General features: G+C 41.1%; 1 protein-coding gene across 2 annotated transcripts in view; it reads right to left on the bottom strand.

Moving 5' to 3' along the window:
• Nucleotides 1-15,781, bottom strand: part of EGF (epidermal growth factor) — a 103,783-nt gene that overhangs the window by 13,149 nt on the left and 74,853 nt on the right. Inside the window, exons 19-23 of one of the 2 annotated variants that reach the window (XM_030564590.1) lie at nucleotides 14,713-14,838; nucleotides 11,816-11,938; nucleotides 10,255-10,405; nucleotides 5,603-5,767; nucleotides 981-1,089 (exon numbers count right to left, since the gene is read on the bottom strand). In XM_030564590.1, coding sequence (XP_030420450.1) covers nucleotides 981-1,089; nucleotides 5,603-5,767; nucleotides 10,255-10,405; nucleotides 11,816-11,938; nucleotides 14,713-14,838 — 674 coding nt within the window. The remainder of the gene's footprint in view (nucleotides 1-980; nucleotides 1,090-5,602; nucleotides 5,768-10,254; nucleotides 10,406-11,815; nucleotides 11,939-14,712; nucleotides 14,839-15,781) is intronic. The other variant, XM_030564591.1, reaches the window with a different exon arrangement.

The following is a 15,781-nucleotide window of genomic DNA, read 5'->3' as shown; positions in this document are numbered from 1 at the left end:
GTAGTGTGGACATAGTTATACTGCAATACAGCTACCTTATATTGGTATAGCTTATTGCCTTTCCCATACAAGAATAAATTATTCCACTATATAAGTGCTGAATCCACATTGCACAGAGGCGGGAGGTGCGGGGGTAGGGGGGCAATGTACTGCTTTAATTATACTGGAAAGCTGGATAACTTGTGTGTGTAGAGAAGGCTTTAGGCCACTTTACACAACCCTGGCAGTGAAAAGGGGTTTTTAAAGCAAACATCAGTGTATCCATATTTGCAAGTGTGTAATTTGCACACATCCAAGTGTGTAATTTAGCACCATTTTAAGGCTCAGTTACTGTGTCGGAGCAGTATAAAATACCCTTAGTGTAAATGAAAATCAAGCTTATAATGTAGATTTTATGGGGCCAGTTATGACACTGGTGCAACCCCAGTGACTTCAACACACTTGGACGAGTCTGACCATGAGGAGAACTTGACCTTCTGCATCAAGAAAAAATGGTTAGAAGAATGTTTTATATTCTCTCACCCCCAGGCTGCTGTAATAGATTGGATGTTTGTCTTTACAAGGCTGCTTCTGATACAAAGGTATTTAACTGCATCAAACCCAAATATAAAGTTCGACATCTCGCCTAGCATGCAGAATACTTGGCTTCCAAGAAAACTTTTACAGGGAGGGCATACTTTCCTGTGAAAATAACTCAGTGATATGCCATGTCATCACATTGCCATTTCCTTAATTTAGAACACAGTTCCAACTGTTGTGTTCAAAGCTAACAATAACACCGGCTAATGGTTGCAATACATTCAGGCAGCTGTGAACTTTGAGGGATAACAATGAGGTAAGATGAACTACGGTTCACAGCAAAGTATTTGATGACTCTAGCAGTTATTTAATATAGTTAAGATGAGAATTATTTGATGGATAATCTCAAGTGGATCCCTAATACTCTTTGATCCTTCCTACATCCATATTAATATAGTTACCCGAGACTTATTGCTAGTAGGTGTCACGTTCTCACTGTCGGCACTGCTGCTGCTGCTGGCATTTCTTATCGCTTCTGCATATGGATCCTTCTTATAAAAGTTCTGACTTCTGCAACAGAACAAAAGCCCAGACAAATTAATTGTCATTGGGAGGAACAGATGCCATTTTACTTTTATGTTTTATTTTAGTGGGGAAGGGTAATCTTTTGCTAATATTGACAAATAAGTGGATGTATTTTGTTTTCTTTCATACAGACCAATTAGTACAATACTACTAATTACAGATGTGTGGTTAAAAAGTCCTGACTTGACAAAAGTGGAGTGGTTCAAACAGTATAGGTACAGGAGTAAAATGTTTGCGACAGTGTGCCTTCAGTATCATGTAGTTTATAAAAATAACAACTGTGATGAGGATTTGGGAAGGAATAGCAAACAAGTGTAATATTGTTTATTACTGTAATATTTGTTTATTTACAAATTTGGCTTTTTTTTCATCTTTATTAAAACCAGATACTCAGGATTACTTATGCACAAATGCTATGACAGTTTGTCCAGTCACTGTAATTGTTTGTGCAAGCCAGGAAAGTAAATATGCACACATTCTTACATGCTTATTTGAGCATATACAATTCTGAAAATCCAGCCCTATTTTTTATTCATTGTTTTTCATGAATTACATCAACAAAAGTTCAGAAAATCATATAGTAAATATTACTAATAATCTAGAGTACTCAAAATTCTAAGAACTAAAACATTTCCTGGAGTAAGTCTACCACAGATAGTTATATAAGAGGAAAACTGTTTAGTTCTGAAAAGAAGCCGACAATATTATTAAGAGGAGAAAAAAAGATGCAAGTAATCAGATCTAAGTAGTCAATTTCACAATTCAAACGCACTATTTTAGCAGTTGAACAATGATCACTATAGTAAAGACTGAAAATTACTATGACTCTCATTTCGGAAGAGCATCCCTATTGAGGAATAGAGTTTAAATACCTGCTTCATTTTAAGCAGGTACTTAAGTGGTTTTCTGAATTGGGATCACAGGCAGAATACATTTACTAGAAAACACACACAGCCTTTCTCCTGATAAACATTAACTAGAGTAGTGAATACTTTAGCTATCACCCATGCTCTCTCCTAAACTTAATTTGGGAGATGTCTCCAGATTAACTCGAGAGGATACTGAGTTGCTGCATTTGATAAGCTCTACTTTGAAAACCAATTACCAACTGATCTTTATTAGATTAAATGAAAATTTCCCTCTTTATTTCACCCTGTATTTACATGTTAATTAGCTATTTGTATCATGCCCATAACTGTCATATTTTGTCACATTTATAAAAATTAAATACAAACCAAAAATTGTCTTCTGGTGGAGATAAGACAGACCCAACCCCACCATATATAGTAAGGAATTCCCTGGCCCTAGCTACTGACCCTAGAAACTAAACATGAGACTAAGAAGATGTGTCCTGCACTGCATGCTGCACCCTAAACCTAGGCTTTGATATATCACTGGAGAAAGTTAATTCCAAAGCAAAGGACTCTTCCCCCAGAGTGACATACCCCGAGAGGTTCAAATGTAGAAAATTCCCTGACAGGGGACAGGATGGAGGAGAGAGAGTATTTCATGCAGCCACATGTGAACCACTTGGCACTCTGCAGACAACTGTCAAAGGGAGTCAGTGCCTAACAGTTTCAGAAGTGACTCAGGCCCACCGCAAAAAACTCACGCACAGGAACTATGTGCTCACAACAGCCTATCCCACTTAAAAGGATTGTTTGAATTCTATTGTTCATTTTTTAAGCATACAGAACACCACATGCTAGAACAACCTGGCAGGTTTGCAGGGGCTGCTCCAGGCATCTGCACGCGTGCCTGGGGCGGCAAGCCATGGGGGGCGCTCTGCCGGTCGCCGTGAGGGCAGCAGACAGGTTGCCTTCGGCAGCATGCCTGCGGAGGGTCCGCTGGTCCCGCGGCTTCAAGGGACCTCCCGCAGGCGTGCCGCCGAATCTAGGGGACCGGGGACCTCCTGCAGGCAAGCCGATGAAGGCAGCCTGCCTGCCATGCTTGGGGTGGCAAAATACCTAGAGCCGCCCCTGCAGGTTTGAGGAGCTCCATATGTAACTTTGAGAACAATTTGAAGAGACAGTGACACCAGTTGACGGAGTGTGGTCTAGGAACCAGGAACTTCTCAGTGCTAATCCCAGCTGTGCCACTGACTTGCCGTGACCTTCGGCAAGTCACCTTTCCTCACCTGTAAAATAGGGATATTAATACCTCCCTGCCTCACAGAAGTGACATGAGGCTTATCCAGCTACAGTACTATAAAAATGTAAGGTGCTAAACATTATTAACAATAACTCTGTTTTATTTGACCATATCCACTAAACACATTGACACAGTGCATCAGTTCCTTCGCTCTCTAGATTATACATTTTGGAAGTGAATAAATGTAGTTTGCCTTAGATTCTTGCAATTACAAAGAGATATGAGTTTGTGTTTTATGGGGGGAGAGTAAGAGGGTTACCAATCTGTTTATGGAACGTAATCAATATGTTTCAAAATATACTCAGCTACGAGAAAAGACGAAACACCAATTTCAATCCAAATATTGCTTTCTAGGCTCCACTTAAAAAGGGATTTTAGATCAGTAGTTTCATTTTGATCTAGTTGGGCTAGTAATAGCTGTAGTACAAAGCCAGTCAAGCATGTAACTGAAAACTTGCTGTTGAAGTAAACAGTTACATTGAGCATAACCATTTGGTAAAGAAGAAAAGTAAATCAGGGCAAAATGACAAAGATTTTGTTTTTAACAGAATGCAGCTAAGAAAGAAAAGGAAAAAAAAGGGAAAAAATATAGTGTATCAGAATATCCCTGCACCTTAAAGCCAGCTATATCTTTCACTTTGTTAAAATGATAGCTTCAATTAAAGAGACAAAAGAGTCTAAGAAACCCTAACTCTGTGTATTTATTCTATATACATAATTCAGCGGACTTGGCTTTGAATCCCAAATCATGAAAACAGGCCAACCTGCAAGTAGGTTTAAATCCAGAGCTATAAAATCAGTCAATAGAACATAAGAAAAATGGCAGCACTTCCAGTTCTTCGGTCTAATATACTATGAATAATTAAATAAGAAAAAAATTACATTAACTTCAGTGGCTATTTGTGTCTAATGGACTCTGATCTTAAAAACACACACACACGCATACACACGCACACACAATAGTAGGCAGGTTTATTTCCTTCTTTTTGATCTATGCAGGAGGAAGGTGTCTTGATTTGACTGCTGGGTATTTTTCTCAAAGTACAAACTACAAGATGGTACTATAGCCTCTGAGAACAGTTGGGTGATGAGGTCCTTAAATACAGATACAAGTATTTGCATGAGAATTCCCTTTCCTAGAGTTTGATCCTACTTTCTCAGCTCTCAGTAAGACACTGGCAAGTTGGTGGTGGCAATATAATGCAAGATTGAGACCTTCTGTCATCTATAGGAACAGTTTATTTATAAATAAGATATTGATTTTTTATAGACTCATAGACTAATAGGTCAGAAGGGACCAATCTGATCATCTAGTCTGACCTCCTGCACAAGGCAGGCCACAGAACCCCACCCATCCAATTTTATAACAACTCCTATCCCAGGATCGAGTTATTGAAATCTTCAAAACTGGTTTGAAGACCTCAAGCTGCAGAGAAACCACCAGCAAGCGACCCGTGCCCCACGCTGCAGGGGAAGGCGAAAAACCTCCAGGGCCCCTGCCAATCCGCCCTGGAGGAAAATTCCTTCCCGACCCCAAATATGGCGATCAGCTAAACCTTGAGCATGTGGGCAAGACTCACCAGCCAGCGCCCAAGAAGGAATTCTCTGCAGTAACTCAGTTCCCATGTCATCCAACATCTCCCCGCAGATCATTGAGCAGACCTATCTGGTGGTAATCCAAGATCAATTTAGGGCATTTTTCCACCAAAAGGCAGCCCATCCCTGTGCAATCTCTAAGAGTCATTAGAGATTGATGGGAGAATTTTCCGAACAATGACACCATAGACTCACACTCCTATTTGCTGCTGCTTCTAATACCTGGCAAGCTGCTGCTACCACATGCTCTGCTACATGTATCATTGCACAGCCTTGGTGATAGATGGAGAACACACCCAATCTTCCCATGCCAAGAAAATTCTCAGGCACAACCCCCCAGAAACCTAACGGGATTGCTATCACAGAAGAGGCAAAGCCCTACCAATTGCTTTGCAGCTCTGGGCTACCAAAGAGAAACCCTAGGGGGAAAAAATATGCATTAAAGGGCAATACAAATTATGGATCCTCTTCAAACCTAATAGGATCTATTCTCCTTCTCCCTCGACACATGTAACTCTCATTTGTGTCAATGTGTGTACTGCAAGCAAGGAAGAGCAGCTCAGATGCCTAAGAATTGTGAATAATTCATAGGATAAATTACCAAAAAGAAAAAAATAGCAAAATACATGTGGGGCCAGATCCTCAGCTGCTGTGAACTGGCATAGCCCCTATATTTTATAACCATTAGTGATATGCAAAAACTTCTTGGTACCTAGGACTTGTGTTGTAAGTTTGTGATTGAAAGTTTTACCTGTAACAGTAAGCAGCAAGAGATCCCAGGAGGAGCAGCAGGGTCAGCACAACTATACAAACTGTAATTGTGATGTTCCGCTTCTTTATTTGCTCCACATGCTGCTGTTCCCACCATTCCAAGTCGCTGAACTGACAGCGTTCCCCCACGTAACCAGGCACACAGCTATCATAAAGCAAATGAGCACACATGGTAACCAACGATGGAAAAGGAAAATGTCACTCTTTTAATCACCTTTGGTGTTGCTTCATCAAGTGCTCCCCTTGTGGAAGAGTCTTTTGAAGTTTAACATGGATTAAATAAATCAATAGGTTTTTGTAGAAATTTCTCTAGCCACCATTTAATAACGAAATGTTATTTATAGAAACATCCTATAGAATTTTATAATAGGGATCTAATTCCTTATTCAATTCTATGAGATGATTAAAAAAATTATAAACAATTATTTTCTATTAAATTCTATAGGCATTTTCCATAAGGGAACGTTCCTCTAAGATTTTCAAAGTAGCATCTTCCAACAGGTAAATTTCAATTTTTTTCCCTATAACAGACTTTGAAAATGAGATCTTGCTGAATAATTTGGTTTTATTTTCAAACTTTTTTTTTTTTGTTAAAAGCAATGGGGGAAGAGGAAGAAGGGACATTACAAAAACTTCTATGAATAGAAATATCTTCATGATCTTTTTAAATTTTAAATGAACAGTTGCTGCTTTTTAAAAAAAAAAAATCACCCTTCAGTGTTGCGAACCTGGAGACACACAAAAAAGTTCATGAAATTGACTAGAAACTGAAAAATAAAAGCGAAACTTGCCAATCTCGTTTCATTATCCAAGCTGAGTGAAATACGAAATGAGAACAATGCAACATAAACAGCAAAAAGTAAACTAGATTCTCAAAATTCTTTCAGGGTTAATAATGTGGACCCAAATACCATTCAACAAACTGCTCTTGCTGAAGTCAACAGAACCACCTACAAGTAAAGCAAGTAGCATGTGGCCTATAGCACCCTTCACTGATTATCTCAAATGCCATGCAAACATTAATTACTAAATTAAGACCATGCACCTTGTTTCTGTCACAAGGTATGACAAATACGCACTAGCTCTAGAATGTTGCTAATACATTTATGATGTAAAACCACAATAAATTCCATACAAGCCAAATGGATCACTCTCTAATATGAGCATTTGAATCAAATTAAAATAAATTATGTTTGGTATGAGCAATTCATCACTAGACACATAGTTCCCCTATCCCCCCTAACTATATGCTTGCATTTAATGTGAATTATACAGTCTAGATGAAGGAATACTGCCATCTAGTGTTCAAATATAAAAATAATCATTAAAAGGGGGCCCTCTGCCATATAGTATATAGCTTTAAATGCAAATCATCTGTGTGCGGCAGCAGGGCCCACATGAAGACTTCGTGTTCATCAGGCCAGTGCAAGGTAGATGTACACCCCAGCTTGCCACAAACTAACTGTTTGCATAGACACCCCCCAAAGAGAGTCCTGCCTTCTTGGGCTTTAGAAAGAATTCAGATGAGGTCTGATATGCAAACCATTTTTGTTGTTTTATTACCATTTTCTTTTTCTTTTTTAATGAACCTTGTCTTTAAGAGTACTGTTGTCTTTTATAATTTCACACAGACAGCCCCAAAAGAGACAAAAAATCCTCCAAACTCTAAGTGGAGGCATTGAAGGCTGGTATTGGTCTGAAAGGGCATGGATGGAGGTGTTCTCTCCCATCACAGAGCACCACAGATGGCTGCAACAAACCAACCCAGGGGAGAAGCCAAAAGGCCAAGGAGGACACGTGAGTTGGCAGGGTGTGTTTAACTATGTATTATTTTTGAAAAATGCATACAAAAATATATAAATATATATGCAGGAGGAGAAATGAAAAGTAACTGTTATGCTGTGGGCACCCTGGCTTGGCCAGTTACCCTACAACAACTATGTCTATACTGCACCTCTAGCAGCAGCATGTAGGGTAGGTGTAGCTACGTGCTGCAGAAAAAAGCAGGCTGCATTCACACTGTGGCATGTAGCTACATGTGTCAGTGAAAGACTGTGGCCGGGGGGAAGGCACTAGGGAAAGGCTCGGCAGTGGGGAAATGATAGACTCATAGACTCTAGGACTGGAAGGGACCTGGAGAGGTCATCGAGTCCGGTCCCCTGCCCTCATGGCAGGACCAAATACTGTCTAGACCATCCCTAAAAGACATTTATCTAACCTATTCTTAAATATCTCCAGAGATGGAGATTCCACAACTTCCCTATGCAATCTATTCCAGTGTTTAACTACCCTGACAGTTAGGAACTTTTTCCTAATGTCCAACCTAAATCTCCCTTGCTGCAGTTTAAGCCCATTGCTTCTTGTTCTATCATTGGAGGCTAAGGTGAAGAAGTTTTCTCCCTCCTCCTGATGACACCCTTTTAGATACCTGAAAACTGCTATCATGTCCCCTCTCAGTCTTCTCTTTTCCAAACTAAACAAACCCAATTCCTTCAGCCTTCCTTCATAGGTCATGTTCTCAAGACCTTTAATCATTCTCGTTGCTCTTCTCTGGACCCTCTCCAGTTTCTCCACATCTTTCTTGAAATGCGGTGCCCAGAACTGGACACAATACTCCAATTGAGGCCTAACCAACGCAGAGTAAAGCGGAAGAATGACTTCTCGTGTCTTGTTTACAACACACCTGTTAGTGCATCCCAGAATCACATTTGCTTTTTTTGCAACAGTATCACACTGTTGACTCATATTAAGCTTGTGGTCCACTATGACCCCTAGATCTCTTTCTGCCATACTCCTTCCTAGACAGTCTCCTCCCATTCTGTATGTGTGAAACTGATTGTTCCTTCCTAAGTGGAGCACTTTGCATTTATCTTTATTGAACTTCATCCTGTTTACCTCAGACCATTTCTCCAATTTGTCCAGATCATTTTGAATTTTGACCCTGTCCTCCAAAACAGTTGCAATCCCTCCCAGTTTGGTATCGTCCACAAACTTAATAAGCGTACTTTCTATGCCAACATCTAAATCGTTGATGAAGATATTGAACAGAGCCGGTCTCAAAACAGACCCCTGCGGAACCCCACTTGTTATACCTTTCCAGCAGGATTGGGAGCCATTAATGACTACTCTCTGAGTACGGTTATCCGGCCAGTTATGCACCCACCTTATAGTAGCCCCATCTAAATTGTACTTTCCTAGTTTATCTGTAAGAATATCATGCGAGACCGTATCAAATGCCTTACTAAAGTCTAGGTATATCACATCCACCGCTTCTCCCTTATTCACAAGGCTCATTATCCTATCAAAGAATGCTATCAGATTAGTTTGACATGATTTGTTCTTTACAAATCCATGCTGGCTATTCCCTATCACCTTACCACCTTCCAAGTGTTTTCAGATGATTTCTTTAATTATCTGCTCCATTATCTTCCCTGGCACAGAAGTTAAACTAACTGCTCTGTAGTTTCCTGGGTTGTTTTTATTTCCCTTTTTATAGATGGGCACTATATTTGCCCCCTTCCAGTCTTCTGGAATCTCCCCCGTCTCCCATGATTTCCCAAAGATAATAGCTAGAGGCTCACATACCTCCTCTATTAACTCCTTGAGTATTCTAGGATGCATTTCATCAGGCCCTGGTGACTTGCAGGCATCTAACTTTTCTAAGTGATTTTTTTACTTGCTCTTTTTTTATTTTATCTTCTAAACCTACCCTCTTCCCGTAAGCATTCACTATATTTGACATTCCTTCAGACTTCTCAGTGAAGACCGAAACAAAGAAGTCATTAAGCGTCTCTGCCATTTCCAAGTCTCCCATTACTATTTCCCGCTCCTCACTGAGCAGTGGGCCTACCCTGTCCTTGGTCTTCCTCTTGCTTCTAATGTATTGATAAAAAGTCTTCTTGTTTCCCTTTATTCCCATAGCTAGTTTGAGCTCATTTTGTGCCTTTGCCTTTCTAATCTTGCCTCTGCATTCCTGTGTTATTTGCCTATATTCATCCTTTGTAATCTGACCTAGTTTCCATTTTTTATATGACACCTTTTTATTTTGTAGGTCACGCAAGATCTCGTGGTTAAGCCAAGGTGGTCTTTTGCCACATTTTCTATCTTTCCTAACCATCGGAATGATGGAGCCTCTCTCTCTTGCTGTTATCTCTCCTTACGGCTGGGAAAAATTCCAGCAGCGCAGAGGCAACAGGACACGCTGGGGGAGGCACCAGTTGTGTGAGTAAGGTTCATACCCACAGGGGTCAGGTGTTTCCTTATTCTACTCAACTCATTGTCTTCACTGCCATGTATATCTATGCTATAGGGGGCAGATAGTGTATGTACTCCACATGCCACCAACAGGAGTGTGCAGTGTAGACGTACCTCTAGACTCTGAAGCAAATATATGCAAAAGAATCAAGCACTCAAGGAAGAAATCAAATGCTACTGTTAACTGCAATGTTTGGGAACACAGTGAACATCACTTATATCAACTGACTACAAAGGGCAGGCTCTGCTGACAGTTGTAGGAAGTACACAAAACATATATGACAAAATGCTTCATTGTTTGTCTTGAGGGAAAATGCCCATCACTGTATCTCTAGACTGGCATATATCAGCACAGATGAGACAAAGTTCTACACTTACGTGCATGCATAGTCTTGTAGAATTGAAACATAAATACAGACTCCACCATGAAGACAGTAGGACTCATATAAAGGAGGGCAGCCCATGAAACCATCTTGTTCAGAGGAAACGTTGTCACCACTGGTGCTCGTGGTAGAAGGCATGGCAGATTCTGAAATACAGTATTTCACACGCATGCACATCTTAGCTGTTGGCTAAACTGGCAAAATTGCTTGGTACAGAGCATCAGCATTTCCAGGCAAGATAATAAGTAAGATTCTTTAACCCCAATAAACAGATTGTGATTCGCCCATCTGCACATGGTTAAGGTGGAACTATAATACATACCAGTGTTTTCTTTGTTTCTACAGTTTATGATGCTCTTCTATTACCACCACACAAACAACCAGAGCAAACTTAAGCTTTGGATTTTTAAAACATTATCTATTTCCATAGCTGAATCAGGCATAAAGTCATATTATTTAATGTCACCATTTCTCAATTACAGCTAAACTGCTGAAAAATCAAATCCTTGAAAAGAGGGAATGAGAATCTGATGGTCGCTTTCATTGTCATAATTTCCTTCATTTTTCTGCACAGACAGGTCTCGGAGAATTTTGCAGAATGTTTTCTGTCACTGGACTGTATACCAGCAAGAGGAAAATTCACCCCTAGGTAGAGGACCAGCACAGTCACTATTCTTCACTTAAAGCCACATTTTCAAAGGAGATCAACTCCCATTTAGTCACATCAATGAAGCTCAGCTCCTGTTATGACACTGATGGCCAGATTTTCAAAAGTGTTTAGCAGCCAACACACCCATCTCTGCTGAAAATCTGGCCACTTATTTTGGTGACTGAACTGAGCACTCTTGAAAATCTGTTCTTTATACTCTAGTTGAGGACTTCAGTAGGACTTAAACAATAATAATACCTAGCTCTTCTACAACACTTGCCCCCAATAGATCTCAAAGCACTTTACAAAGAAGGTCAGTATTATTATTCCTATTTTACGATGAGGAAACAAAAGCACAGGGAGGTGAAGTGACTTGCCTAAATGGCGGAGCCTGGACTAGAACCCAATCCCCTCGAGACCCAGCTAGTGCTGTATCTCCTGAGCCAGAACACTTTGTGCTGGCCCTCTGCATAGAGGCTGAACCCCTGGAGAACCTGAAAAATGACTTGGCATAGTGAGTCTTTGGTTATCTCATAAGAGGGACATGGTATTACCCCAACAGAGAACTATATCTGCTCTTATGGAAGACAGTGGTTATTAACTGTAAGCTATTACATTTAGAACTTAGAACTGGCCCTGAACATTGATGCTTCCAACAAATGGAATCAAATACTCACCATTCCCAGCTTTGTAAAACCAAAATCTGGTCTCCTTGGCCCATTTCTTCTTGGGGAGGTGCAATTTGCAAAACAGCAGCATCCAGAACCAATTTAATTGGATTCACAGGCTGCCTGACATATCATTATTCAGCACTTTCTGAATTTCCCAAGATGATTCAAGTATCTGAGCACTCAACCTTCTTTACTTAGGGACCAGGTTATTTGGCTTATTCATTGACTTTACTCACCAGAACAGTTGTCCCCAGTTCCAGATAGACCGTTAATGCAAGTGCAAGTGTAGTTTCCTTCAGTATTGGTGCAGATAGTGTTTTCTCCACATGTGTGTGTCCCCAGCTTGCATTCATCGATATCTGTCACCCAAACAGTCTGCAGTTATAAGAATGAATGAATGCCTCTGAGTGTCAGTCTATACAGGTCGCAATGGGCTCAGCACTACTGGCACTGGGATGAATGCTGTAGAGCTTCCTTCCACAGAATATTCTTGGCAGCAAGTGGGATGAAAGATCAAGAAAGTGTGCTTTCTGTGGAAGGAGGACAGCTAGGCTTATCCATCCCTGCACCTCAGAGGACAGCAGTGTTGAGAGGAGGACAGTAGATCCTCCACCGTAAAGAGAAGGCAGAAGCTTCACCCATAACATTAAAGGACAGAGAGAGCACAAGACACGCATGAGAAGGCCTAAGGCCTGGCCTACACAAGACATTTTCTCTTAATATTTCCCATCATTCCTAGCACCGGCACAGGTCCACCAAGGGGGCAGCAGAAGTTGGAGCTCACTTTCTGTGAACAGGTGTAGCCTATAGGTTAGTTAAGTTAAGGCAGTAATGCAATGAGTCTGCAAGCCTCAGGCCTGTAGGTCAATTCCTAAGTTAAACAAGTTATAAGGCTCAAAAGCCTGAGCATAATCAGCTAACTAAGAGTAAGCCTAGAATATAAAATATCAAGATAAAATACTGTAATGACTAAAATGCTGACAGGCAACCATGAGATGCTTGTTTATACCAGCTTGGGATATTTTAAAATGAGGAACATCAGCAGATGTCCAACCACAAGAATACCATGATAACTAATTCATGTACATGTTAATAGGATTGAGGTTAACGAACTAATAACTTATGGGAGGACACCTCAACATTAGTAGGGAGCGGAGATATAAATAAGGGACAGGGAATGAAACCCCTACTGAATGTGCATTAGACATAGTGGCGTCAGCATAACACATTATAAAAGTTGAATCCCGGTCTGCATGCCTTGGAAGATGTAACTCTTGGGAGAAGTCAGAATGACGACCTCTGGTGATGATATCAAGAAGGAAGAGGAGGAGGAGGAAGACAATGACTAACATTTCAGTTGTTATGCAAGGGATGGTGAGAGTGTATGGATGCACAGATGGTCATTCTGGGTTATTGCTATCTACTTTGCTGGATTGGTGTGTTTGTAACTTTACTAACAGTGTTAATACAACTATTACAAATACAGAAGATTTTTCCTAAGTGTGAGTGTTGCAACTGTGCATGACAAAGGTCCCATCTGAACAGTAATTTTAATAATACTTGACCAGATCTTGGGATGAGAACCTTCCAAACCTCAGTGTTAACTGGAAATTCTTAAGTAATCAATATAATTAGCACACAATCAATAGATCAGGCAACACAGGTTAGACCAGAAGGTGATTAAGAAGCCAGCAGCTACTGCTTCCAGCAGTGCTAAAAACAAGGATACATTTAAAAATAAAAATAAATATAAATCTTGTGGTCTAAAGGTTTGGTTATGTCATGTAAAGTCAGATAAACTCCGGAAAGATCAGGTAAACTGAGCTTTTTGAGGTTGAAACAAAATATTCTGAATTATGTGAATGCAAAAAAACAATACAGGTGTGTTCTGTATTCTCCCCTGACATATTGGCAGATTTCTGATTATTGTTACATGACAAGTTATGCATGCATTAAAACCAGAAGATGGTATCCATTTGAAGACACTCCTTTCCGTCTCTTCATAAGGTTACAGAATTCAAGATCAGCTTCAGTTTTATTTATCCATTACTTATGATGTTTTGAAAAAAAATAGCTGAGATACTGTGGTTTTAAAACCTGGATGCAGAAAGAATTAACTTTTTCTGAATAATTTTATTAGGTATAACTGCAATCCTAGATGTGCAACAGTTCTGAACTGCCTAATTATGTACATATCAGAGGGACCTGAACGATAAGGGAAAGGTTACCACTCATGTATGCATTCCTTCCACACTCCCAGAGGCCTATTGCCTGCCTCTGGCCTTGATTTCTTTTTTTCAGCAATCTTGTTCTACCCCAGTGGCCTGAGCTAAAGCCCAATGAAGTCAATGGAAAAAGTCCTACTGGTTTTAATGGGGCGTTGATCTGGCTGTAGAGAAAAAAAAAGACCAAAAAAAAAAAATTTAAAAGCGCAAAAGGGAAATGAAGACTCATGTAAAGCCCTATGCGTGCTTTGTATTACCCTAATATTGATAACAAGCCTGGTCTTCATTCCTACTTTAATGCTTTGAAAAAATAAAAGTTCTAGGAAATAAACTGAAGACATGATGTCACAACCCAAGTTCTGGCCAGTGGGATCAGTGGATCTGATTATTAACACATCTTTAAATGTACTCAGGTTGTAAATGTCAACACCCTGAAGCTCATGTCCGTTAAACTAACCTAGAATTATTTGAGGAGTATTATGACACACTGAATACCTGCTTTGGTTTATATGCATGGTAATGATTTCCAATAAATCTCTATTGGTTCACCCATTTTTCCTCCAGCATAGCCACCAAAGTGTAAACACCCAGGGGAAGTATCCATTGACAACTAGAGGCTTTGCATATTGATCAGCTGCTGATGTTGCCACACATCAAACAGTAAGAAAACAGCCAAAAAAGTAGAGATGATAAATGTCATCCGCCTTGGGAGCTTACTAGTCTAATATTAGTATGCAGGCTCCTACGCCATTTTTCAACAAAGTAGTGGAATAGATCATTATGGCCGCTTAACACAACTCTCGCATCTTGACACATAGCCGATCCAAATCATTAGACACGTCTCTTACTTCCTCATTCGTTCTGTCACTGCCTCTCACTCCCCCCATCACCCTCACACTCCCCCTCACCATAACAATGAAGCCCATCTCCACGGTAGCCCTCCAGACACTTGCAGACATAGCCACCTTCAGTATTGATACAGTCCGATAGGTGTTGATTACAGCGGTCCATGTTTTGAGCACACTCATCAACATCTATGAGAAAAACAATGTTAGGAGCCAAGGGATGCAGTATTCGTGGAGCAACATGCTGCATGTAACATGCTGAAATGATAGAAAAGAAATAACTGTATGAGATCCACCCTCAAACTATCCTGTTACCTTTACTTTGGGCACATCTACACTTAGAAAGATAAATCGACCTAGGTTGGGTCGACTTACAACCACTGCAGTAATTGCACCGAGACTCTTGGCTTCCTGCTCCCCGCGTGGGGCCTGGCGGCTACACCAAGGCTCCCAGCTCCCCACCAGGGGCCCGGCTGTGGCAGGGAACCAAGAGCCCGAGGTTCAGCCAGGCTCCAAGTAGCAGGGAGCTGGGAGCCTCCATGCAGCACCAAGGCTCCCCGCAGGAAGCAGGCTGGGCACAGCCTGGCCGGGAGTAGGGAGCCCAGGAGGGCACAGCTGGGCTAAAAGCAAGGAGCCCAGGAAGGTGCAGCTGGGCTGAAAGCAGGGAGCCTGAGAGCAGACGGGCTCCAAGCAGGGAGCATGCAGCCTGGCCAGGAACGGGGAGCCCGGGGCAGCTGAGATCTAGCTGGGGCTTCCCACCCACCCCATGGCTTTCTTATCAATTTCATGACTTCAGCATTGATGAAAGTAGACAAGAATGACTGCCAACAGCTAATGTAAGTAACACAGTGTCTATGCAGACATTGCATCACACTGATCTACGCCAACATAAGCCTATGCCTCCAGTGAAGGTGGAATTATGATGTCGGTTTAGTAGGGCAGGACCAAGCAGAGCCGGCTCTAGGCACCAGTGTTCCAAGCATGTGCTTGGAGTGGCACTTTTCAAGGGGAAGCATTCTGGTTTGGGGGCGGAGCGGTGTTTTGTTTTGTTTTTTTGCTTGGGGAGGCAAAAAACCGGGACCTGGCTCCAGGACCAAGGCTGTAGTGTGTCAACTGACATCTTTAGGTTGAT

Source organism: Gopherus evgoodei, chromosome 5 (genome assembly GCF_007399415.2).
Source record: "Gopherus evgoodei ecotype Sinaloan lineage chromosome 5, rGopEvg1_v1.p, whole genome shotgun sequence".
NCBI lineage: Eukaryota > Metazoa > Chordata > Testudines > Testudinidae > Gopherus > Gopherus evgoodei.
Note: the sequence above shows the minus strand (reverse complement) of the source record. Positions and strands in the feature narration are given on the sequence as shown.